The sequence below is a fragment of the Apis laboriosa genome, unplaced genomic scaffold, assembly GCF_014066325.1.
Source record: "Apis laboriosa isolate Shangri-la unplaced genomic scaffold, ASM1406632v1 scaffold152_cov153, whole genome shotgun sequence".
Lineage (NCBI taxonomy): Eukaryota > Metazoa > Arthropoda > Insecta > Hymenoptera > Apidae > Apis > Apis laboriosa.
Window position 1 is genome coordinate 29,740 of NW_025221902.1, and position 25,999 is coordinate 55,738.

General features: G+C 27.8%; 3 protein-coding genes across 12 annotated transcripts; 2 read left to right on the forward strand and 1 right to left on the reverse strand.

Annotated features, from left to right (window-relative positions):
- The first annotated feature begins 462 nt into the window (after positions 1–462).
- On the forward strand, positions 463–8,342 carry LOC122710789 (transmembrane channel-like protein 3). Of its 4 annotated transcripts, none has more exons than XM_043928897.1 (17): positions 463–583; positions 666–834; positions 1,187–1,424; positions 1,509–1,697; positions 2,053–2,282; positions 2,971–3,162; positions 3,821–4,063; positions 4,151–4,220; positions 4,303–4,471; positions 5,114–5,725; positions 5,825–5,931; positions 6,291–6,586; positions 6,748–6,927; positions 7,169–7,289; positions 7,359–7,503; positions 7,570–7,747; positions 7,988–8,138. In XM_043928897.1, exons 2-17 carry the CDS (start codon positions 710–712, stop codon positions 8,136–8,138), a joined length of 3,246 nt encoding a protein of 1,081 aa, XP_043784832.1. In that variant the 5' UTR covers positions 463–583; positions 666–709. The 4 variants fall into 4 exon arrangements, with proteins under 4 accessions (XP_043784832.1, XP_043784830.1, XP_043784828.1 ...); XM_043928895.1 differs by adding an exon at positions 8,226–8,342 and having other exon boundaries at positions 582–834; positions 7,985–8,120; XM_043928893.1 differs by having other exon boundaries at positions 582–834.
- On the reverse strand, positions 8,184–23,267 carry LOC122710790. Of its 7 annotated transcripts, none has more exons than XM_043928899.1 (10): positions 23,209–23,267; positions 22,711–22,872; positions 19,433–19,555; positions 18,064–18,410; positions 17,702–17,858; positions 16,795–16,972; positions 15,963–16,163; positions 10,179–10,345; positions 9,980–10,075; positions 8,184–9,646 (listed from the first exon to the last, which is right to left on the reverse strand). In XM_043928899.1, exons 5-10 carry the CDS (start codon positions 17,822–17,824, stop codon positions 9,239–9,241), a joined length of 1,173 nt encoding a protein of 390 aa, XP_043784834.1. In that variant the 5' UTR covers positions 17,825–17,858; positions 18,064–18,410; positions 19,433–19,555; positions 22,711–22,872; positions 23,209–23,267; the 3' UTR covers positions 8,184–9,238. The 7 variants fall into 7 exon arrangements, with proteins under 7 accessions (XP_043784834.1, XP_043784835.1, XP_043784837.1 ...); XM_043928900.1 differs by having other exon boundaries at positions 22,711–22,819; positions 23,209–23,227; XM_043928902.1 differs by lacking the exon at positions 23,209–23,267 and having other exon boundaries at positions 19,433–19,461; positions 22,711–23,199.
- LOC122710812 lies at positions 20,371–25,695 on the forward strand. Its single transcript, XM_043928945.1, has 4 exons — positions 20,371–20,405; positions 23,263–23,371; positions 23,842–23,935; positions 25,523–25,695. Exons 1-4 carry the CDS (start codon positions 20,371–20,373, stop codon positions 25,693–25,695), a joined length of 411 nt encoding a protein of 136 aa, XP_043784880.1.
- Positions 25,696–25,999: the final 304 nt, after the last annotated feature.

Sequence of the window (25,999 nt, forward strand, 5' to 3'; positions counted from 1 at the left end):
CTTGATATTTCAAAACGTGTACGAGATATTTTTTTGCTTATTATAAAATTTACACCTTTAAATCAACTAATATTTTTCTTCGACACTTTTTCTATGAATAATAAATGAGATATTTATTTAAGATGTTCAAGTTAGATGAGGCATCCTATACAGAGTGTTAATATATTCATGGGACATCTTTTGAGAGAGATTCTAGAGGTCAAAACAAATATAAAATAAGATAGAAATACAAGAGAAGATGAAGATAGAATAATATTTATTTTACATGCGTTTCCCTTCATCTTAATTTCAATTGCTTATAACTAGATTGCATGGATATTCATGCAAAATAATATTTTTATAAACCAATGCGAAATAAAAATAAAATTTTAAATTGAGATTTGTTTCTCTCTCTTTTTTTTTTTTTTTTTGCATATCATTACATTCTAGTAAATATTTGTATATACGTTTAAATTTTACATAAATTTTGCACAAATTTACAATCTTATTTATAAATTTAACCGATAATTTTTATGTTTGTTTTTTTTTTTTTCTAGTTTCTAAAATCGACTCTTCAAATATGTCCAACGAATGTATTTAACTTGTATGTAAAATTAATATTTAAGAGATTTATATAATGAATAATCTACAAGAAATTATATTTAACGTGCGAATTTTTAATGAAGAGAAGGATAACGAGGATGAATACTCTGCCTCGGCGTGCGAGATCATGCAACGACGAAGTTCTAGCCGTTGGCAAAATAGGCGAAAACGTCGACCGTCCTCTCCTTTCGGCATCGAAGCTGAGGGTACGCTTCATCGAAGATCTTCCGCTTATACTATAAGCTCCGGAGAGTTAGTACTTCAATACCTTCTCTTTCAATTCATTCTTATAATCGATGTTACAAATGTACTCATAGCAATTTAAACGAAAAGAAGTGTTTTAATTTTATTACATTACATTACATTACATTTAATTTTATTATATTACATTACATTACATTTAATTTTATTACATTACATTACATTTAATTTTATTACATTACATTACATTTAATTTTATTACATTATATTACATTACATTTAATTTTATTACATTACATTACATTACATTTAATTTTATTACATTAATAAAATAGAGAAAAAAAGATGTTAGTTCGATAAAATGAAAATGATTGATAGAAAATGTCGTGAAAAACCTGTGCAGAACCGCGATCTCGATAGAGGAGAGCGGAAGCCAGGAGCAGATATTCGAGAAATTGAAGTTGCACAAAGAGGTGTTGAGCGGGGTGAAGCAGCAACCTTGGCCGCTTCGTAGGAAAATAAAGCTGGTGCGGCAAGCAAAATCCTACGTGAGAAGGCACGAGGATGTTCTTCAGGAAAGATTGGCTCAGACTCGAAGCACTAAAGACGCCATTGCGCGTGTCTCTCTGTTCGCCACGAAAGTAATAATTTGTGAAGAAAAATTATTTGTATCCGCCGTAGATTTCGTGCTTGATCGATTTTTATTAATTTTCATTCAATTCTAGAAATGGCAATATTGCCGTAGAGAGGTAGTGAATCTTCAAACATGGCTGATTCCCTGGGAATTTCGCATAAAAGAGATCGAGTCGCATTTTGGTTCGGCTGTAGCCTCGTATTTCATTTTCCTTCGATGGCTGTTTTGGATTAATCTCGTTATGGCAATTATCCTCGTTGCTTTCGTGGCAATTCCCGAGGTACGGTAAAAATTTCAATAATTAAACAATCCTCTAATAATATTTAATTAAATGGCAAAATATGATATATATTCTAATAAATAATAATATGATATATATTCTCTAAATAAATCTAATAAAGAATAAATAAAGAAGCAAGTAAGTATAGAAAATCATTATGAGTTTTTCTTCAACACATTCACACCAATTTGAAAAATGAAAGAAGAATATGAAGAAGATTCGAATCTTAAGAAATATTTGGCAAAAAAAAAAAAAAAAAAAAATAAGAAATTTAAATTTAATTAATTCCTAATTTATTAAAAGAAAAGAAAGTAGTTGCAGTCAAATTTCTTTGGATATTTTTCGCGATATGTAGATGCTCACAGCAGACGAAACTGCGGCGGGGAAGATTATGCTCGAAGAGGAGAAAATAAAGTCGAAGAACTTGCTAACTCTATGGGAATTCGAAGGAATCTTGAAGTACTCGCCATTTTTTTACGGCTGGTACACTAACAAAGATTCGCAAAGCGGTTATAGATTACCCCTAGCTTATTTCGTCACTAATTTGGTGGTTTACATCTACAGTTTCCTCGCCATATTGCGCAAGTAAGATAAATCGAAATATTAATATTTCGAATTAATTAAATTGATTGCTTTTTTTTATATGAATGTTATCAGTAATATTTTTTTTTAATTAAAAAAATATTGCTTGCAATTAATAGAAACATAAATTTCAATTATTTAATGCAAAATATTTTCTTTTGCGATCAATTAATCAATTAAATAATTTTAGAGCGTAACAATTATTATTCGCGGTAATAAACCATTTTATCTCTCTAATTTTTATAAATATAAAAATAAAATTTGAGTAATTTGTTCGAATATTCTTCTTGATGATAATTTTAAGATGAGATATCACGCTTATTACGGAAACTTTTTATGGAAAAAATTATGTTCGTTAAATAAATGAAATTTGTGATCTTATTATAATTATCCATAACGAATACTTTAAAATATTGGAAAATAATTAATTCAATAACATTGATATAAACAAATTTATATAGAATATGTAATTATTTTTCAATGACTCATCTGAATATTAAATCTCGCCTGATAATAAATAATTCACGAATAAATTTTCGACCAAATCTTAAATTTATTGAAAATATTTCAATATATTTAAATAATGGAAATCATACTTTGATCAGAATCGAGCTAAAATCTAAATAATGCGAGGCTTAATATTTAATTTGTTTAATTTGTGAAACAATTCAGATACAAATGATGCTCTTAGGATGGCAGAAAATTCTCGGTTGAGCAAACTCAGTGAAAAAGAGGACGAATGCGCGTTTTCCTGGAAATTATTCACAGGTTGGGACTTTATGATCGGCAATCCTGAAACCGCGCATAATAGGACGGCGAATATCGTGCTTGGATTCAAAGAAGCTTTATTGGAAGAGGCCGAGAAGGAAAAAGACGAGAGAAAGTGAGATCATTCGAAAAAGTATTCCCTTATTCCATTATTATTTCATTAATATTTTTATAAAGTTTATTTTTATTAAATTTTATACATATTTTTGGTATCGAGGGTTCAAGATACATTATTCTCTGATTTTTGATCAAATTTACATTTATATTTTATTTTCATAATCAAATTTATAAAATTAATAGTAAAAATATGTAAACTATAAAGTGATTGAATATTTTATTATGAATTAATTATATATGTAAATATTATAATAAATATATAATGATATGCAAAAATGTATTACAATATACTATAGGTATCTATTATTTGTATATTCATTTTAATTGAGTGAATTTTTATAATTTCTAATTATATTTTATTGCACTTGAAATTATTTTAATATGGATTTTATTATAATTATTTATTTTATTTTAATTATCTTTAATTATTTATTATATTATTAATAATTTTATTATAATTATATATGTAAATATAATGATATGCAAAAATGTATTGTAATATACTACAGGTATCTACTATATTCATTTTAATTGAGTGAATTTTTATAATTTCTAATTATATTTTATTACACTTGAAATTATTTTAATATGGATTTTATTATAATTTCATTATTATGCTCCATGAATTTAATGCTAATTTAATGATAAAATTTTAGTTGGAAGATAATATTGATGAGGATCTTCGTTAATGTATCAGTGATAGCGTTATTGGGATTGTCAGCCTATGTCGTAGTGAAAATTGTTGCACGAAGTTCTAAGGAACAGAGTAATTGGTGGCGTCAAAACGAAATTACAGTCGTGTTGTCACTAATCACATATCTGTTCCCAGTATTCTTCGAGATATTGGGCCTGTTGGAGAGTTATCATCCCAGGAAGCAGTTGCGTTTGCAGCTTGCACGGTAAATTTCCCCTCTGATTTTATTAATTTTTTCTGAAATTATTTTAATTTTATGATTGTTATCTTTGATTCAATCGACTTGTTGCAGAATATTGTTTTTGAACATGCTGAATCTGTATTCTTTAATATTTGCTTTATTTGAAAAAATTGATTCAATGGTAAGTGTGAATCATACAATATATATGATTATGTTGTTCAAATGTGAAATCAAAAAAATATTCATTATATTAATTGTTGTAGAAACAATTAAAAGATCAGTCATTTAAGAATTGTACTATTAAAACTTACAAGCCTATTAAATGTGATAAAAATATATCCAAATCACAACAATTCATAACATTGGCATCTTTAAGTTTAATCTTGGCAAATTTAACTGGAACTCAATATAAGAAAGAAATTCCTGAAACAAGTACGTTTTCATTGCATTTGAAATTTTCTTTTCTTTCTATCGTATATTTTATATTTTTATGGGATCTTCAATTATCTTTTATCTTAAGAAAAGAATATAAGTTTCTATTTTTTTATATTTTTCTTTTTTTTGTTTATTATATCTCTATTTCTTTTTTTTTTCTTTTGATTTCCAAAATATAAATCTTACATCAAATGGATCAGAGTTTTTCAACCAAAAGCATTGGGTTAACTATAAATAATTTGTAAAATAAAAAAAAACTATTTTTTTTAAATTGGAAATTGCAATATTATAATTGAAAATAACAATAACTTTTATTCTCAATTATAATAACTATTAAAAATAAATTGAAAATAATTTTTCAAATTTTTATTCTCAAATATATTCGCATTTTTATAACAGTTATATATATTTTTCTTTTTCTATTCTTTTCTATATAGCTTTTCCTTTTCTACTTTCTATTTATAATTTATTTATAATCTCTTAATCTCTAATTCTTTTCTTTTAATATTTAACATTTACTACAAGAATCTTTTTCTCGAATAATTCAGCTCTGTCAAAATTATACCTAGACTCGATACTCGATGAAAAGTTCCTAGAAAAAATGTCCTAGAAGATAATTTCGAAATTATCTTCTTGCAGATTACGATAATTACGACTATGTTAAAACAAACGAATCGAATGAAATTATATTTCCTCCACTCGAGAATACAACTGAGGAAGTCAATTTTACAACGGAAATAATTGAAAACGATAACATCAGTGCAACAACTATTTTCATTGTTTTAAAAAATTTTACCGAAACTTCCCTTATAGACTCAAACGAAGAAACTAATACCACTTTTATGACTAGTATCTCCTTCAACGAATCTATAATTTATTCAGATGAAACAACTGAAAAAATAGACTATAATATAAGTACAACTACAGATATTGATTCAAATATTATTGAAACTTTCGATGTAAATTCAGAGAGAGATGGAGTCACAGAAATGGAAGAGCATTCAACATCATTATCGACACAAGATAATTATCAACATTTGATAATTAAAACGTTAAATACAAATATCGAATCCGCGACAATTACGAACAAATTTACTGAGGAATCTATTTCTACAGAAATGTTTGATAACATTTCTATCATTCTTGAATCTTCAACACTAGGCGAAAGTGTGATTTCTCTATTAGAAAAAGATACAAGATACGTAAAGTGTTTCGAATACGTTTGCATGGCTACAGAAGATACAAATACAAGTAAAATAATTTATATATCATATGTATATTTTAATTGTATAATAATTATAATAAATAATCCTAATTTTTTGTTATTTTTTTTTTTTATTTTTATTTTAGTTTCTTCATTGAAAGAATTAGATCTGAAAACTCGAAAGAAGCTTTGCCATTCGTGTTGGGAAACGGTATTTGGACAAGAACTTGTTAAGCTTACTGTAATGGACTTGGTGAATTTATATAATATTTCTTAATTATTTGTTAATTATCCTTAGAATCCCAAATAGAATCAATTTAGATTCTTTCTCACAATTGAATAATTTTATGAGAATAACATTTCTTCTTTTGTAACACTTTCTTCTTTTTTAATATTAAATTGCTTAAATGTTTAAATTGATTTATTATTTAAAAAGATATTTAATAAAATTGATTTGATTCAATATTTTGTATACATTTGGAAATGCTAAATCTTAAAAAAAAAAAATCTATAAGCATCTCTAGTAATCTTGCTTTTAAGGCTTAAAGAATTAATATTTCTTCTTTTATCAAAGAACATTAAAATTTTCTTTTTCTTTTTTTCTTATTATAGATAATTATCATAGCAAATACATTAACTATAGATTTTATTCGTGCTGTCTTCGTACGATTCATGAACGGTTGCTGGTGTTGGGATCTTGAGAAACAATTCCCTCAATATGGTGATTTCAAAATCGCTGAAAATATACTTCATTTGGTGCTCAATCAAGGGATAATATGGATGGGAATGTTCTTTAGTCCTGGATTAATGGTTTTAAATCTTTTCAAACTTGCAATTCTCATGTACCTTAGATCTTGGGCTGTTATGACTTGTAATATACCACATGAAGTAGTTTTTCGAGCTTCCAGGTACACATTTATATTTTAAAAAGAAATTATTTATTTTATTTAAAAAGAAATTATTTCTTTTTTGACAACTCTTAAAAATAAATAAAAAATTCACTAGTCTTGTATTATTATTTATTTGTCTTTACTCGTTTAGGTTTTAAAATATTATTTTTCTTTTTCAGATCTAACAATTTTTACTTTGCTTTATTGTTAATAATGTTATTTTTATGCGTTCTACCCGTTGGCTATGCTATAGTTTGGGTAGAACCATCATTGTGTTGCGGTCCATTCTCTGGTTACAAGAAAATTTATCATGTAGCGACGAAAAAGCTCACTGATTCTCTTCCTGATTTAATTAAGAGGTATTTAGTAATTTTTTATATTAATTGTGTATGTGTGTATGTAGATATAATTGAATTAAATTGTATTTAATATTTTTAAAATTATATATTTATTTAATAAAATGTGTATAGTTATGCAAATTTATTTTTATTAAGAAAAAATAAAAAGAGAATTATTAAGAAAAAATAAATAAGAGAAACGTTATGTATTTTCTGCATTTTATAATTTTTATTTTTTATTCATCATTCCTTTTGGTTTCAGGTGTCTTGATTATATTGCCTCTCCTGGTATAGTAATTCCATTAATTGTTCTCATGATACTTATTATTTATTATATGATATCACTTACCGGTTCATTGAGAGAGGCTAATAATGATTTAAAGGTAATTATCGATTCATTATTAACTTTGTTCATCACGAAAACTTAATAATTCATTTATTATTTGTTTCAGATACAATTGCGCCATGAACGTACCGAAGAACGGCGAAAATTATTTAAAATAGCGAAAAAAAGGGAAGAAATGTCTGATATTTTGAAATTCAAAAAAATGTTACCAGTTTTATCTAAAAGATCGATAATAAAGAAAATTCTTAAAGGTAAGTAAACAATAAGATTCAATTTAAAATAATGTAATTTTTTCAAAAATATTAATAAAATTGTAGATGATTCAGAAGTTATAGAAATAGAAAATGCATCGATAGAAGTTCACGAAGATGAAAGGAAAAATTCAGCTTCAGAATTAACGGATAAATTTATAGAACAGGATATAATATTACATGATCAAACACAACACACATTTTCTGAAAGTGATAACAATGAAAAAGAACCAGTTACTAACAAGTAATTATTAATTTAAAAAAATTATTATATTATTATTTAAATTATATGTAAATTATATTATTTTATTTTATATATATTATTAAATTTATTTCTTAACAATTATTATTAAAAACAGTGTTGGACATCAAATCACAATTTTTAATTTGATTGATTAATTAAAAATTTACATTTAAATTAAATTATTCTAAAAAATAAATATGATTGATAAATACTGATTGTTAATCAAAAATTTTTAAGCAGGTTAATAAAAGTTTTACACAATTCTTGGGAATTACAATCCAGTGATTACGCTATTATACCAGAGATTCGCATAAACGAGATCAAAAAGAAATCAGAAAATCATTTTCAAACAACTTCTACAAAAGATCATGATGTAAGTGAAAGGAGATAAATGAAAGAACAAGCTATTAATTATTTTATCTAATAAAACTATAATTAATTTATTTATCCGTTTATGATAAAAACATCTTCTTTATAGATTTGAACGATTCTAAAAATTAAAATTTCTTAAAATACACGTATTCAAGATGAGGTATAAAATCGATAACATTAAAATAAAGAAGTTAAAAGCGTTTCATTCATTCTTGTGTGTAATTTACTTATTGTTTATGATCACAAAACATACACGTACAAACACATACACAAAACACAATCAATTTACATTCAATTATAATTGCTAATTACATCTAAAATACTGACGATCCATACGGAGATTAATCACGCATGGAATGACCCGTTATTGTATTAATTATTACATCGTTTATAATATTATAGAAATTGACACATTTTTTTCCCTTATAAATATGTTTCTATCATCGGAAGAAACTTTTTCTTAATCAATCATATATTAATGATATGTATATACGTTCATACAGTAATATTTTATTCTTCAATTACATAAGGGAAAATTGTTTCAATCCAAAAGTTATTATTGCTTATTAATTTCTTCTATATTACTGATGAATATCTAAAATAGAGTCACGTTTCATCACGTTTTAAAAATTTATGAATCACTTAATACATTTTAATACAATAAATATTAAGAACACATTAAGATTGGTAAATTCCATTGTACGATCTTTATCCTATTTGTCTTGATCTCTGCATTTAAAAAAAAATACTACTGGTTTGTATCAATAACAAGAAAATGATCAATACAATCTTTTTCAAAAAGTCCATTATAAATAATCTTCAAAAATCATGCACAGATCTATTTTCACATCCGAGACTAGTTCACACGTATTTCAATATTTTATTTCTGATATCTCTCATAAATAAACACTAATGTTTTATTATTAACCGTCTTATAATTAATCTTTTAATTATTTAAAAAAAAATTCAGTGAAATCCATTATTACTGTTCACATGAGTCCAGTTCCATGAGAAACTCTGTCGTTATTCGAGACTTCTTCAAAACATTCCATCATCCATCGTTAACGAGGAATAACGAAGATACGAGATATCGTTGCCATCAGTGTCGTTTAAAGATTGTCATCGTTCGCTCAAATTTGGATTGTATATTGGCCTACTGCTCAGGAAATTGTTCCCACTGATCGGATTTGTCCTGACTTGCATGTATTTTGGTCTTTTGTTCCTAGTGCTCCAATGTAAATAAGTATACCAGCCAGTTACTATGGCTCCAAGAGCGTTGCAAGTGGAGGAAAAAATTAGAAGAATGGTCAGGATACTCTCAACTTCGGGACAGTTCAGGTCAATGTATCTAACTGCCGTTTCGGTGGAATTTGATGCACTCTCGCGGGGCTTGCACACGCAAGTAGCATTCAATACGCGTGCTGGGTTGCATTCCAGGCCCATTAAGCGCGCCAGGTGTATCGTAGAGAATACGCAAGCGATGGAGCACGTCACTGTTGCTAGAATAGCTAAAAATACGCTAGTTACCTGTTTAAAAAAAAAAAAAAAACAGAGATCAATTATATTCAAACAATATTCAAATAAAACATATTTTAAACACTATTATAATAACTTAATTTCAGTTCATTAAAAGAAAGTTATGTAAGTTACAAAGATAATTATTTAATCAAATAAATATAGATAAATTATGTGAAAATACAGAAGATTCTATGAAAAATGGATCAGTGTGTTTAGGAATAAAATATTTTATATATTCTTCAAAGATCATGATGTAAGTGAAAGGAGATAAATAAAAGATGAAAGAACAAGCTATTAATTATTTTATCTAATAAAACTATAATTAATTCAATGAATTATCACCTTGGTCGACGTGAGACAGAATCCAGGGCTCATACCAGGATATTCCTTCTTGAAACAACACAGCAGGCAAATACCAAAACTACCCGAAAGTAATAACTATAAATAAAAGAAGAAAAGAGTGACTATTAATTCGTTGATTTTTCTTCTAGAAGGAAGACACTAAAAAATTATTGTTGTCGAATTACTATTGAATACTTACCGGCATTCCACTCCAATAAGGATTATCCGTGATTGGCAAATGAGGTGCCCAAAGCAGCAACCATAATGATAAAACAGTAACAGCGACACCGAGGATCGTTTGTAGCGCTGCCAAACATCGTCCCAACCGCCAATGATAAACTAACGGTGGCAGAAATTTCTGTGGTCCTGAAAAAGGAAATATTTTAAACAATAATAACTATTAAAAAGAAAAATTATTTTTTTCAATTAACAAGTAGTAAATAATAAAATATTCATCGATGCATAAAGTATGCGCCTGTTCAATAATTACATAATAATTACATAAATAGTACCTATTTATCATATACGAAGAACAAATTGATTTCATTCTATTTGTTACGTAAATATGAGTAACAAGGTTGAGTACATGATACGATACATTGAAACATTGAAACAATGAAAAGATAAAAAATACGAAAACAGGTATGTTTATCAATAGTCGGTAAATACGCATTATGCACATAATTTGAACATTAATGCTAATAAATCTAGATAATCGAGAGAAAGATTTCCTTCAAGAGCCCGCCAAACTTCTTTTTACGATTTATATAACGCATGGTTATATCTTTCTCGCGACATACATTTTTCCCACAGCGATCAACGATCGACACAACGATAGATTCCGAGAAACGAATGTAGGGCCGAAAGAAAGGAGCGTTTTCGAACGAAACGGCCTCGCTGTCCCTCCTTACAAGGCATCTTAACCGGACGATTGAACATACCGACCTTGCCGATGTTGAACTCTGTCAGGAAACTCGCCCACTAGGACTGTTTGTGCAACATTGGTAACGGAAATTCGATGAGAAAGGAGTTAAAAAAAAAAAATATATATATATATAATGTTAACAGATTCGCCTACTATTATGGTAACCCTCGTCAATATAATCGTTCGTAACTTCATTAACGACATCTTGCGAAATCGGTGAGAAGTACGATCGAGGAAGTCTGTAATTCATATTTCGTTTAATTACAATGATTAAGATTAATTTTTTTTTAGATAGATACGTGGAATTATTTCTTATTATGCATATAAACTGCATTGTAATCACTAATTATTTGTTTATAGATTATTAAAATAATATAAAAATTATGTGGATCACTATAAATCCATTGTTAAGTCACATTCATCGATACTTCGATTATTCATGAAATGAATTTCTGAATGTTGATAAACTGTGGATAAAAAAGAAAGAAAAATTTCTTATGGTTTACAATCACAAATAGAAATTATTATATTCGGGAAAGAAAATCGTTACGAAAATATTTTTTCTTTAAAAGAAATAGCACTTTGGAATATTAACAATAAATCTTATCATTTAGATATATTTTTTAATTATAAAATCAAAAAAAAAAAAAAAAAAAGAACATATCAAAAAGAAATTTGACTGAATCATTTGAACTGTTTTAATTTAATAATATTATAAACTATTTAAAATTCAGGATTATGTATCATATAATAAAAAATCCAAAGTTCAGAAAGGAGTTGAAGATTGTGCCTATAGAATGCCAGCTATGAAAGGAAATTCTTTCACCTTCTTGCAGGATATTAGTCGACATTCAAAGAATATTAATGGAAGGCAGAGGATCGTTGACCTACGAATATGGCGAAAAAAGATACATATATACGAAATTTACGGTGTGGCAAATTGCGGCAGCCCATTCTCAATCTTCGCGCTACAATCAATACAGCGTTTCTTTTGTATGAATCTTGCATACAAAACGAGTTTTAACTGTATCAGATGTATGCAGAGACAAGAATAGAGCAGAAGAAAAATTGATCTTATCTGGGACTCGTTTTTAAACAGATCTTAATATGCACGAATCTATTTCTAAAAAAAAAAAAAAATAAATAAATAAATATTCCTCATAGAAAATATATAAAATAAATAAGCATCGAGGATATATCAAATTTCAAACATTATTTCTTTCGCAAATATAAATCAAAATAAACAAAATATAAATTGAAATTAAAACTTAAAAGTAAAACGTAAAATAGAAATTAATTGATGAAAAATAAACATAAATATATACACATGTAAAAGAGGAAACAATTCTTTAAAAAAAAAAAAAAAAAACAATTTGTGCCGGATGCAAGCAATAGTATCGTCTTTTTATTCGCGGAATGATTCATACGATGCAAGAATGCGGTGCTCGAATGCGTGTCGTTCCCATTGTACACCGATTTTATGTATACGTGTACACATGTATGTTGTGCTCATTATAAGAGAAGAGAGACTGTATTGCAGGTAGAGCTTAAAGGATTGAATAAAAATATCGTTTGTAAATATCGTTACTGTAATAAAATTTTCTTTATTGCATTTAGAAATAAACAAACAGTGTAAACTTTAGGTGAACTTTTTTTAAAATCTCAATTAACATGTTGCACGTGCAAACTTCATCATCATTGAAACGAAACGAACTACGTGCCCGTCTACCTTCGATTTTGAAATAGATTTGAAGAAATGTGTAAAAATTATGCATCGAAGAATTTGTTCTAAACTGCCTTAAATTATCACGTGCTACGTTTTTATTACACAACGACCTCGATACATAGATAATGATGGAGTGTTCGACTTGCGTAAGAAGAAACATGGTAATTGTGTAACTGCATTGTGGAGAGCTACCACTACCGCCCACGATACTTCCGATCCCTTGACAATTTTTCATCACCTTAGATGTCACTGTACGCGGATTCCGTATGTTCACCCTAACCGCGACAGATTCCCTGATCTTTTATGCAACAAATCACGTAATACAAGTTTCAATTGTGAAAATTTGTATATGTACATAACGATGTGTAAATCACATTTCTTTGAATCTATTTGCTATTAATATAATATACAAGACGTTAATATATATGTTTCGTGAAACATCTTTGATAGAAGCCAAAGCAAATATAAATATGTCGATTTTGTTATATATATATTTATGACTTATAAGCAATTGAAATTCGCATTAGATAAAATAAAATGGAGAGTGAGCTAGATTCTATTCTCTCTTCGTCTCGCTTTATCTAAAGCAAACTTAAATTGCTCGTAATTTAGTAAATTTAGTAAAAAAGCTCAATATCTTTGTATTGTCACATTGTTTTAGCTTCTGAAAAGTTTCATGAATATATTAACACTCTATTTTCGTTAATATTTTCTAATTTTGATAAATAGTAATATACAAAATTGCACAGTACACTGCAGTATGTACATTAACCATTCAGATATCAATGTTTTTGATAACTAACCTATCCATCGTCAAGTCTCGTGACTCATTTGATGCTCTATTGTCTCAACTACACTGATAAGAGAACATAATGAATTCAGTGCGGTCAACATTTTCTTATAAATAACGAATTATTAAAATATAATTTATTATATTTATCCTCTTTGAAATTTTTTTCTCACTAAAATTGATATCGATGTCTTGTATCTTTGGTTTTGCTTACTTTGTTTCTTTTTTTTTTTTAGAACCGTCTATCTATTGCATCTGAAAATAGAATTCGACGATGATGGGGATGAAGCAAATCCAAGCTTTACCATATGGAAGAAAACTAAATTCTCACATTTCAATTCAACGTTTAAACTCTCACGAAGCATACATGCTATTTATATAACATTTCAAAGAAAAAAAAAAAACGTAAGAAACAAATTTTTTCTCCTAAAAATCATAAAAATATTTTGTGCAACAATAATAATTTTTATCAAAATTTTTCTAAAAATATTTTGCACAAAGTATATTAGACAAACATTTTTTTTTTTTCGAATAAACTAAAATGAAATTTTTGAAATTAATATAATATCGAAATTTATTTTGTTCGAAAGTGATTATCATGTGTTTCAAGTTATATAAGCCTTGAATTGGCTAATTGAAATTGAATTGAAAAAGTTGAAGTATGAAGAAATCTTCAGTGTTCTTTTTATAAATTTATAATACGTGCATCGATATAGCATGAGCAAGGTGAATAAAACGGAAAAAATGATTAGAATTACACCTAAAGTTCGTGCACGCCAACCCGTGAACGAGTATACTCTAAAAAAGATCACATGATACATTTCCGGCTTGCTACTTCCGCTATTCACGGAGTAGCATGTGTAACCACTTTAAAACCACGATAATCGGTGGACCTCTTTTCGTTTTACTTGCTTTTAATAATTTCAAAAAAGTAGCTAATAATTTTTAAAAAAAATAAAGTTATTTAACGACGAAGGAATTGCTAAATTTTTTATTTCAAAAAAAACGAAACATAATCTTTAAAAAATGCAAGAAAATATGAAAGTTAAAATTTTTCACAGTAAAACTTAACATATTGAATTTGTAATATGTAATTTAAAAAATGTGAATATTTTTTCTGTGAAATGAATTGAGGAAATTTCAAAGTCTTTTTTAATATTTTATTATAATTTTCCTGACTATCTTGGCAGAAATCTCAATACCATTGGTTTATTTATGACTTCAACATTACAAGTACAGGAAAGTCTAAGTCACAAGCAAACTAGCCCCATCATCATGGGTGAAAAAATTTCAAGAAAGATCGACTTGTCCTGAACAAGTTTATATTTTTCAATGACTTGATTGGACAATCTTCACAGATGCATCTTCGATTTAATCTTTTTCAGACTGAAAATAGATTAGACAGGAAAGATATTTAAGATTTTATGTATTAAACTGGAGAAAAAAGTATCGATAAAGATAACTACAGTGTAAATACAGTGAGATAAAAATTGAATATTTCATTATAATTTCGGAGTTGGAAAGAGCAAACGAATTTAAATTTGAAACCTATTCGTGTTGAATTTCATAAAAGAGAAGATTTAATGTGAATCGTAATATAAATTAATAATCGTTCACAGCAACATTGTACTTTTCTCGTGTTTGAAAGAATGTTTATTACACCGTGAAAGGCCGCTTGGTGATATTCGAGCCTCGTTCACGTGTATTATACTTGTTCCGATCTCTAATTTCGTTAATCAACAAGCGTTGCGTCTGAGTTATTCAAGATGGAAACAAAAAAATTGCGAAGTCGTTATTAAATATTCGAGTTAATAAAAAGGATTTTTTTTTCGTTAAAAAATATTGCAAAAGTAAGTGCCTATAATCTAACGCAATTAAAAAGAGCGAAAGAGAAATTTTTATATAACAATTTTTATAGGAATATTTTGCTTGTTATATAACATGATATAACGATATATAGATTCCGAGAATAGTTATTGAACAGAAGTTTCGAGGAATAACTTCAAACAATCTGTAATCATCTTCTATTTCTAAAGATTCAATTTAAAATATTCCTATATAAAATAAAAATGGATTTAAATATTTTCGAATCTTTTATAAAATTATTGAGAAAGAGCAATGATCTATACATTAAGCAATGATCTATACATTAATAATAATGAGATATCATACAATATATAATAGAAATAATAATGAAAAATAATAATAAAGTTCACTGTAAGTTTTTTTAATCACTTTTTGAAAAAATAAACTAAAAGTGAACATTTGTTATGACATTATTTATTAACTTCATTCGAACTAAATATTATTTTTTTAATAAAAAATAATAATAGCAAAATTGTAAAATGATAATAAGAGATAAGAGCAATTATTCTTCAAGATAATTTTGTTTTTTTTTTTTTTTTTTTTAGGTATTAACAAGGTATATTTATTCATAAACGTTATCTATGTTATTTATGAGAAACAAGAAAGCAGATCAGTCTTCGTGAAATAAATTAAGAATGCAAGATTTATGAGCCAAGGAAAGTGATCATGTACTCACGATGGCCGCTTCGATGGAGTACGATCATCCTGCTGTGCCTAAGGGAATTCCTCGTGGGCGTGTGACGGCCAGCAATTTGAGACGCCGCCAGATTAACGGGAACCGTGGTTGACAAACAATTGGCCATTGATGGGGCCCGACCTAACTCCTTCTCCTTCTCAAGTCGACAAATTTTCCCTATGTTCCCTGTTGACACTGCACCTGTCGTGACAAATCGACAATCAATATTACAAAATTGAAGGTAAACCTTTCAAATGAAAATAAAATTGTCATAAATGGGATTTGAAAAAAAAAAAAAATAATTTTCAAAATTACATACTAGAAATTTGAGATGTGTATTTTAGATATCGACTGATTAATGTTATTATTTCGAATTGAAATGAAATTAAAAAAATTTTTTAAAGTTTCACTTTAGCCTTGCATTCGTTATCAAGATGGTACGTATGACTGACTAGAAAGCGCACAAAATTTCCAATGCTGCTTTGTTTTACCGTGATGGTGCACGAACAAAATGAAATTCGAGAAAGTTTACTTGAATATCTCTAACACTAAAGTGTCGACCGAATTTCACTCGTGACCGTTCTATTTGCAGTCGAATAAACTTTCCTAGGACAGTGCGCTATCCAATTTTGTCTAGCAGTAGATACTGATTAATACTAATTGACTTAATTAATAATATAAAATGAAAGAAAAAATAAAAATATTATACTATGTTTCTATATTTTTATATATATATATATATATTTCGTATAATTTTCTTTCATTCTGTTATATTATAAATTAATAATTAGTAATTATTTTCATAAAAAAATTGATTAATTGATTAATTCACCTGTGACTTTGGGATTTTGGATCTTTGTCACGTTACCAGCACTCACTGCACTATTCACACGATTATTGTTATTGTTATTGGTTGTGGCCATCGACGAATTAATACCATTATCGCGAATTTGATTTAAATTATCAGCACTTAGTGCGGAAGTCACGCAAGGTGTCACCATTGGCACGTCCTAAACAATGAAAAAAATATAGAAATTACATTTTATTATATATATAAAATTATATATATAATAATTAATTTAATTTTAACGACATAAATAGTTTAATAACAATAATAATATATATAACTTTCTTATTAAAAATATATTATTAAATTCATGAAATTATTATTTTAAGATGAATTGATTTTAAAGTTCAATTTAAATGTTTTATCGATCAATTGCGACGACGAATTTTGTATTTCTATTCCATTTCATGTAAAATTCCAATATAATTACGACATTATCGATTATGCACATTCAGTAATAACGAACCATCAATGACCAACCGCACCTCTTATACACGTGCTACTAATTCTCACACATCGTGCGTTGCGGTTTGTCTCACTCTCGTTTTTCGCTTAACTAAATTCGTGGTCAGACTACCGATAAACCGTTACAACAAGCCTTGACAAGAATTAATTACTTAATTGATAAATAATGATTCACAATTACATAGTATGAAAATAAGAATATTAAACAAGTATCTTTCTATATAATTTAACGAAAATTTTCAAAAATTTGTTGAAGAAATATCGTTGATTAAAAATGAATTACGAATTAGTATAAAAATTTTGATTTAAATATCCTTTTATGTGATCATACCTAATACGTATATTATCGTTCTTGTATATGTAATGAATTTCTAACTGATAAGATACGAACGTAAACAATGACACGTGACACAGCACGATGGTTCACCTTAAAGTTATCATAAAAGCTAACAGGACGGCTTCTTGGCGCGTACTGAATCTCCTCGTCAGGTTGCATTATATTACCACCGTATATCGTGTCTAAGGGCTGCGCGCGCATCTCGTCAGACATCCTGTGCTTCCTTTTCTTAGAACTTTCGATAGCTCTGAAATCATAAAAAAATATAAAGATTTTTTTATATTTTATAAAGAATATCTTTATATTTTTTACGTTAGGTGCAAATTTATCAATTAATTCATCATCAGGACATTAAAAAATTATAATTTAAAATGAATTTAAAACTTTCACTAAAAAAAATACATAGGAATATTTATAATCTTGAAGTGAACAAAATATTTCAACATTTATACCTAAACGTTTTTGTCAACTCGTAACAAAACTTTTCCTCATGACGAGAAAAAAATTATATTACTTCGGTCTTCAAAATCATAAATCTTCAACTTCTTGGAAAAACACGTGCGTCCTTATTCGATTGTTATATGAATCACAACGGTTAATCCGTTCTGTGTGATAAATCAAACAGAAACTTCTCTTAATCTCCTTTGATGCGACATAAGTCACGCATCAAATTCTTCTTCCACATAAGTAAAGGAAAACTGGCAGAGAATCGTTCACGATCAGCGTTCCTCGATTTCTCTGATCACTTCTATCCACGTGACCAGTCACGTGCGCCTGCTATCCATCACCCCATAAACGTCTGAAAAATGGAGAGAAATCGTCAACATGGGAATAACTGTATCCTTTTCCAATTCTATCGATTTGTATCAATTATTTGAGAAAAGCATTGCACGTTTAATTTTTAATGTATCGTATTTGTTTATTTGAACATCATTGGAATTGATTAAGCTTTGAAAACATAATGAGGGGAATTTAACTCGATTCTATGAAATCACGGATTTTGAAAATAATTTTATTAAATTCTAATTAATTAATTGTAGATACTTGGTTAATTATTACGAATATTTTAACAAAACTAGTACTTAAACTTAAATTAAACTTGTAATGTAATAATTATTATAAATATTTTTAAAAAAATATGTAGAGCGCAATAGATATATTTTATTTAAAAACATTATTTCTCACAAGTTAAGTTTAACGAAATCAGATAACTTTGTAAGAATCATGAATCACTAGAAATTACAATATAATGAAACGTCACGCCTCGTTGCGCGGGAAATATTTTCTTGGAAGAAACTACATAAATACACGCTCCCTTTATAGATAGTCCCTTCAAACTCGTTTAAAAAAAAAAAAGGTCACTTTTTCCCATGAGAACTACGAATATCGTTCATCGTTGATTTTATAACCTCGGGAAGTTCAAACAAGAAGTTCACTCAATTAAATACTCGTCCATATATATTCCACATATCATAACCTATTAAATTGCATTTCCTAATATACATGAGATTCAAATTAAGATGTTATAAATTATTATTTTAGATATTTAAGTAAATATTCTAATTATGTACTTTAAGATTTATATAATAATTTAAAATTAAGTTGTTATTTTCTGACAATTACATTACGTCAAATTTTTCTTCGTGAAAGCAATACATAATTCGGTTTTCCTTCGTCTCTTCTTCGTATTCGCCGCCTGTGAGTGGGGCTTTACTTTCACGATACTAGATCCAAAGTTAATACCGACTGGCGTTGCGCAACATGGTACGCAACGCAATAAAACCGTGGCGTGTTGAGACTCTGTACAATGATGTGACCTACCTATACCGGGGTTGGTGTTCGGGTTACGGCTGGAAATAAGTCATTTCTCCATTAAGCCCCTTTATGCGGCGCTCACAGCCACGTCACCGTGACTACAAGTTTATTGAATTCAAGAAGATTTACCTAAAAAAATTTCATGATTATCATACTTAATTACGTGATTATTATTTCTTCGATCTAATTGTATATATACATAAATGCATATACGTTAATTTAAAATATGTAGAAATATATGTATTAACGTTTCGTAACGTTAAAATTGCATGAATTTACAGAATAGATTTGCATTTAATTCTATATGTAATATCATGTATTCCAGAAGTTTCTGCAATGGTTAATAACATAAAACATTTTCTTTTTTCGAACGTGTTGAGAGAAATAATTGTGAATAATTGATATGCAAACGCCGTAATAATTAACTAACCTCAAAACAATTCATTACCTTTGTAATGAGGCTAAACTAAAACGGAACCACTATCGCTTATTTCCAGTTATTTCCTGCATGTTTTATCCGATTAGATAATAATAGTATTTTTAATATAATCGTTAATCATAAAATTCGTAAGTTTTTTTTTCAATATGTTTTTAATATGCTTAATTATTAAGCGTGCTTAATTATAAGAAATGAGATAAATCTATCACATTCTATTTGTATGTTACGTGATGCTATAGGTATGACTACCAAAATACATATAGTGTTGCCAACTATGAGGAGTATAGAAAATTCATACAATTACGTAATTGCTTACCACGGAAAAATTGATAATTATATTTGTAAGATATTTATTTAGTTGCCACTTAAAATATTTTTTTAAATAAAATTGCTTATACTACATCTATTATTTAACTCAGTATAAGAAAAAAAAAAAAAAAGGAAACAAGAACAGTAAAATTATTTATATATCGAGAAAAAGTTGACTTGATTCGTTCACGTCAAAATGATACCAACTGAAACAAAATATTTTTTGGAACGGTAAATATTGCACGAAATTTATTTAGATAGTAATAGTCGTGCTTTAATTAATTACAATTATCAAAAAACATTTTTCTATACGATCTTATATTATTTTGAATTTATTGTTACGTAAATACGTTTGCACATGCTCCAATGAGAAACACGTTCGATTCAGGAAATGAACTGAAATATTCGTGAATCACGATCATATGAGATGTTATATCAAACAAGTAGGACAAGTTAATCTCTGCAATGTGGATCCTGTTATACCAAATAGACGTTGTAATATAACTAATTGATTTGAAGCTTTAAAAATTAAACTTTTAATTTTAAAAGTAAAGCATTTCCGAGCAAAATGTATCAAATAATGCTATAAATATCAGTAGAATATCAGAATTTGCGGAAAAGAAATTTAAAATTAAACGATGTACTAATTAATTCAAAGAATTCTCAAAGAATATAATTAAGATTATATCGAACATTTTAGCGCTCGTAAAAATTCAAAAATTGATCGTACATAATAATTAATACTCCTACAGTATTTCACTTTAAATTAAAATATATAAACCGTAAAATATATATTGCCGTAATCAATGGATCAAAGCACACGAGCAATTGCTGTTTTTCCTTATTTTTTTTACTTGAAAAAAAAAAGACAGACCATATAATTGCAATATATATATATATATATATATATATATATATAACATAGATATATAGATAGCTCAAAGAAAAAAGTTTCTCGTGTGCATAATAATATACAAATTTACATTATTCCATGCCCAATTAACAATAAATACAAGCAGTTACAGTTCGACAAATAATGAAATAAAGAAAAACGATGTTGAGTTAGATATACAGCGAGCAGAGTATCGTTGCTCAGATTCACAATTCGGCATTTTCGCGGCACGTGAAACGTGTGCATTACGTCATTAAAAACGTAAATCTGCACAAGCATGCTCGTTTTATATCAGATCTTAGCGACTTCACTTACGTAAAGTGATACCTCTAAATCAATGGGATTAAAAACTCTGCTATTCTTTTTTTATTGATATGGGTCAAAAAAGTAATAACCCAATAATCGAGCTAAAACTATCATAATATCTTAATCATAGTCATTATCGTTATCGATCGCAAAATCGATTGGGTTAAAAAAACGACACGGATATAAACGTTACGAGGAAATAATTCGAAACGTTGGCAAATAATTTAACGCATTCCAGACACTTCGTGGCGGTTAATTCGCTACGTTTACGCGAGAAATGTTGAGCACGTGCGAACTTAATGTTGTTCTTCTAATTAAATTCTCCATTTACAAAGCGAACGTTCCCAGGGTTCATGAACGTGCGACTGTTATCAAGGCCTGAAAGTGCGATATCGCGACGTTTTGCACCGCTATTGTTCGCCTTCTTTCATACGAAATGAACTTTAAAAGAGGCAATATCGCCGGAAGGATGCCACCGTCTTTGAATGCGCACGATGCGCGTAATGAAAAGCGTAATATTTCGTATCTTGGCCACGGATCGCCCATTTGTATCGTTCTAAATGGAAATTTAAATCTTTATTATCATCTGTTATACATTTATTATTACTTCTAATGGGATGTTTTTTAATATTATTTCTTATTATTATTTATTTAAAATGAGTTTATTTTTAAAAATAAGGATAATTAAATTCCAAGAAAAATGTCATTTTTTTTTTTTGGAAAAGAAAAAAATATGATTATTGACGTAACATTTTATCTGCAATTTATTTTCAGCCAATTATGTTTTTAATTATTAATTATATTAATTTATTATATTTATAAAAAGATTATAAAAGAGAATTCTAAGAATTTTCTAATTGTTTCTTTTATCGTTATCCTCTATCAATATTTTACAATTTGATGTAAACTTTAACAAGCTCAAATATTTCATTTTATTAGTTTTAAATTAGAAGAAATTTTTTTCTCCTTAATTAGCAAATTATTACTTAAGTTTGTAAAATAAACTATTATTCTAATACACTGTTCTGTTTAATTTTAATTAATAACATTTATATGCTAGATCTTTAATAAGTTAAATGAATTTTCTATTAGAAGGTTATATTTCGAAATGGAAACTTGTATTTTTAATAAACGCTCGCTATGTCGCGTTTATCAGACAAAACAAATGTTTTTTCTCATTTATGATACTTGTACAACTGTTGACTTAATCATATGAATTCGCGCTATTTTTCCACTCCAATAAATTGTCCACAATTGTGTGATCGATTTCAATTTACCCAATTTCGAGAATTAACGAACATTGTCAGACAAAAGATGAAATATCGTAAGTATAAATACCTAATACTATTGAAGAATTATATCCCCCATTGATTGATTTTTCCAAAGATCATCGATCCTCGAGAGATTTATCAAGCGATTCGTACAATTTCAATTGGAATTTACACTTCTTTATATAATTTTAGAAAACACTGGCTAATTTTTTTTCACCCTTACTCTTCACTATTGATCAAATATCATACAGAAAAAAAGAATTAGATTAAATTAAAAATGAACTTTTAAATAAACGAAATAAACAAAATAAAATTTTAATGTTAATTAAATTATTTCCTCTTTAGAAAATTTGATCAAAAGTGACGAGTTATTTTATTAAATCAAAATCTATTTAAATAATCGCACGAAAGCACGTGGATAGAGAAAACACTTGTTGAATATTATAATAGTAATAGCGGAAAAATTGCTCAAAATAATATTTTTTTTTTTTTTTTTTTTCAGAAACTTAAGAATCAAGATCAGTTAAGGCAAATGAATAATTGAAGAATTTTTAAATCTAATTACTGGAATGTTGCACAACACAATGTTATTCCACTGGTGTCGCAGTGACAACTGAAGTCTCTCTGGGTTTCACGCGTCTCGAACTCCCCAGACCCCACCAAAGTGTTCACCAAACTCGAGGAACACCAGGTGTCAGCGGGCTTCAACCGAACGAATCAAGAAGCAGGTGACGATATATTTGCCGTGAAATATTAACAAAACATCCCGCGTTTCGTGTGATTTAATATGCGATAAATTCGCATCCACACAACACAAGTAAATAGCCGATTTAATTAAGAATCTTTTTCTTGTTTCATTTTTTTTTTTTTTTATTATTATTATTCCTTGTTCGTGATCATCTTAGATTAATAGATATTAATTTGTTTATTATTAGATCGATGTTTGAAAGTCATAAAAATATATTTAGATATTATATAAAGTAATTTTAAAAAATTTTAAGAATATCAAATCCTTTTTTGATCGTGTTTTTTTTTTTTTTTTTTAATTTAACTTAACTATCTAATTTTCATTACATATTTATTTACGATATTTAATATTCATTCATGAATATTCATTTTCAAGTAGAAGAAATTTTTTTCTACTTTCAAAATTGGATATTTTCATCCTAAGATCGAAGTATTTTTTTTTTTTTTTTAGGTATTTGAGCACCACTGGCCCCCTCACTTTCACATCATCTACGATGTTCCAGAAGGAGGTTTGATGAAGGAAGTTGTCATAGCCGTGGAAAAGGGTAAAAGAAGGAGGGGAATCGGTCGTGCTTACCAATTGACGTTTACCTTGAACAATTTCTTGCAGGCTTATTACACTCTTTTCTTTCTATTTCCATTATTTTTTTTTTTCTTTTTTTTTTCTTTTTCCCTGTTGAAACAGTGATCGTTTTGAATGATTACCTCAGACTTATTTGGTTCAAAAAAAAAAAAAAAAAAATACAAAAACAGTCGTGTAAAATTCTAAATTGATGGCACAATAAAATCGAAGGCCGGCAACATGATTAAATATTCATATAATAAATCTTGAGAAGCAGGTTTTACTTTTTTTATAACAAGATCTATGAATAACAAATCCAATTATAATAATTACAATTCTATAACAAATCTATTTAAACATTGTTAATTATTTTTACTTTTTTTTTATTAAGTCTCATATTTCATAGTATACACATAATGAAAATTTTCTAAATTTTGAGTAGAATAATTTTAATTTTATAAATGATAGTATGTCATACTGAATCGATTGATTCACAATTAGTTATGATTACATGTCTCCAATTATTCGCAGATATTTCAATAATCAAACAAATTTTTCACAATTTTTCACAATACCAAGCCTTATACTATCAACAAAAGTTAAAGTCTCTACTTTTATCGACAATTTTCATTTTCATTCTTTCATCTTAGTCACTGATCATAGAAATTTTGATTATAATCAATCATCTGATTAAGTATAAAAATTTGTTCTATAAATCATCTACTCAAACTAATTTCTAATTGTTCCTGAACTAGTTTAAGCAGTTCTAATTAATTCAAATTAGTTTTGAAAATTTTCTTCATAGGTATAAAGTATTTAAGAAAAAGATAAGCAATTATAAATCAGAGTTTATCTAGCAAATGTTAATACAATCTTTTGTTATGACAATTAAAACATAAAATTAGATTATTATTATTATTTGTAAAAATGCACGATTACGTAGAATTTGCACATAAGTTTTTACCAATACTTAAACGTTATATAATTGTAGTTATTTTATTTGCGTCATTTCTCTAATGTTTGATTGCATGAAATGAGATTAAGATGCTTAACGAATAAATTCTTTATATTGCAAATGTACAAGTATTTTTATTCAAATTATGTATGAAAATTGTTTTTAATATTTGATTTTTTTTCTAATTTAGAAATATTCCTTTCATGTATATTGTATTGATCTGAATAGAAATATAAATGATAAATTTTTCATAAATTTAATAAGAAACCATAAACATATTTTAATACTTCAATATACATCATATAAATTTTTTAAAAATTTCTTAAATTAAACATTTCTTTTTATTGCATGTAACATACAAAAAAAAGTAAACTCAAACACAAAGAGAAACTTATTGCAAAACCATTTTATCTATACCTATATATAGCAAAAAGTTTGAGTAAATGAATATATATAACAAAATATTTCATTCAATATTCATATCCCCGTTCCATTATCACCATTTATTTTTTCCAAATTTGATAATAATAATAAAAAAAAACACACACACATACACATTTCCCATTACATTTCTACAAATTCTAATTTCTCTAATTTAAATTCTAAATTTTTCAGATCAAAAAGGAATTTGTAATCATGGAGCGGCAAGTGGAACATTTCACTTTCGTGTCCGGACATTGTCGGCCCGCAATCACAGCCACCCACATGACGGCCGTTCATTCATCCACGATCATTCCCTCCTCCTTAATGAGACACGCCACCTACGACCGGTTCGATATAAATTATGATTCTTTCATATGGAACACGCATGCGTAATCGTATTTCCTCTGTCTCCCCTATTTTATTTACGACGTTCATCTTTGTCCAGAGCACCCGAGAGAAAGAGAGAGAGAGAGAGAGGGGGGGAAAACGACGCCGCCAGGTTCACGAATACCTGAGGACGGAAACCGGTCTCTCGAAATCGTCTAAGTCGAGAGGCGCAAAAGAAACACGCCGATCGCGACAGAAATTCCATTTCCAGAGGAGATAACGCGCTCTTTCGTAGTCGTTAGCTGCCAATCCTTTGATCATTCGAGGATTCGCGCTCTATTC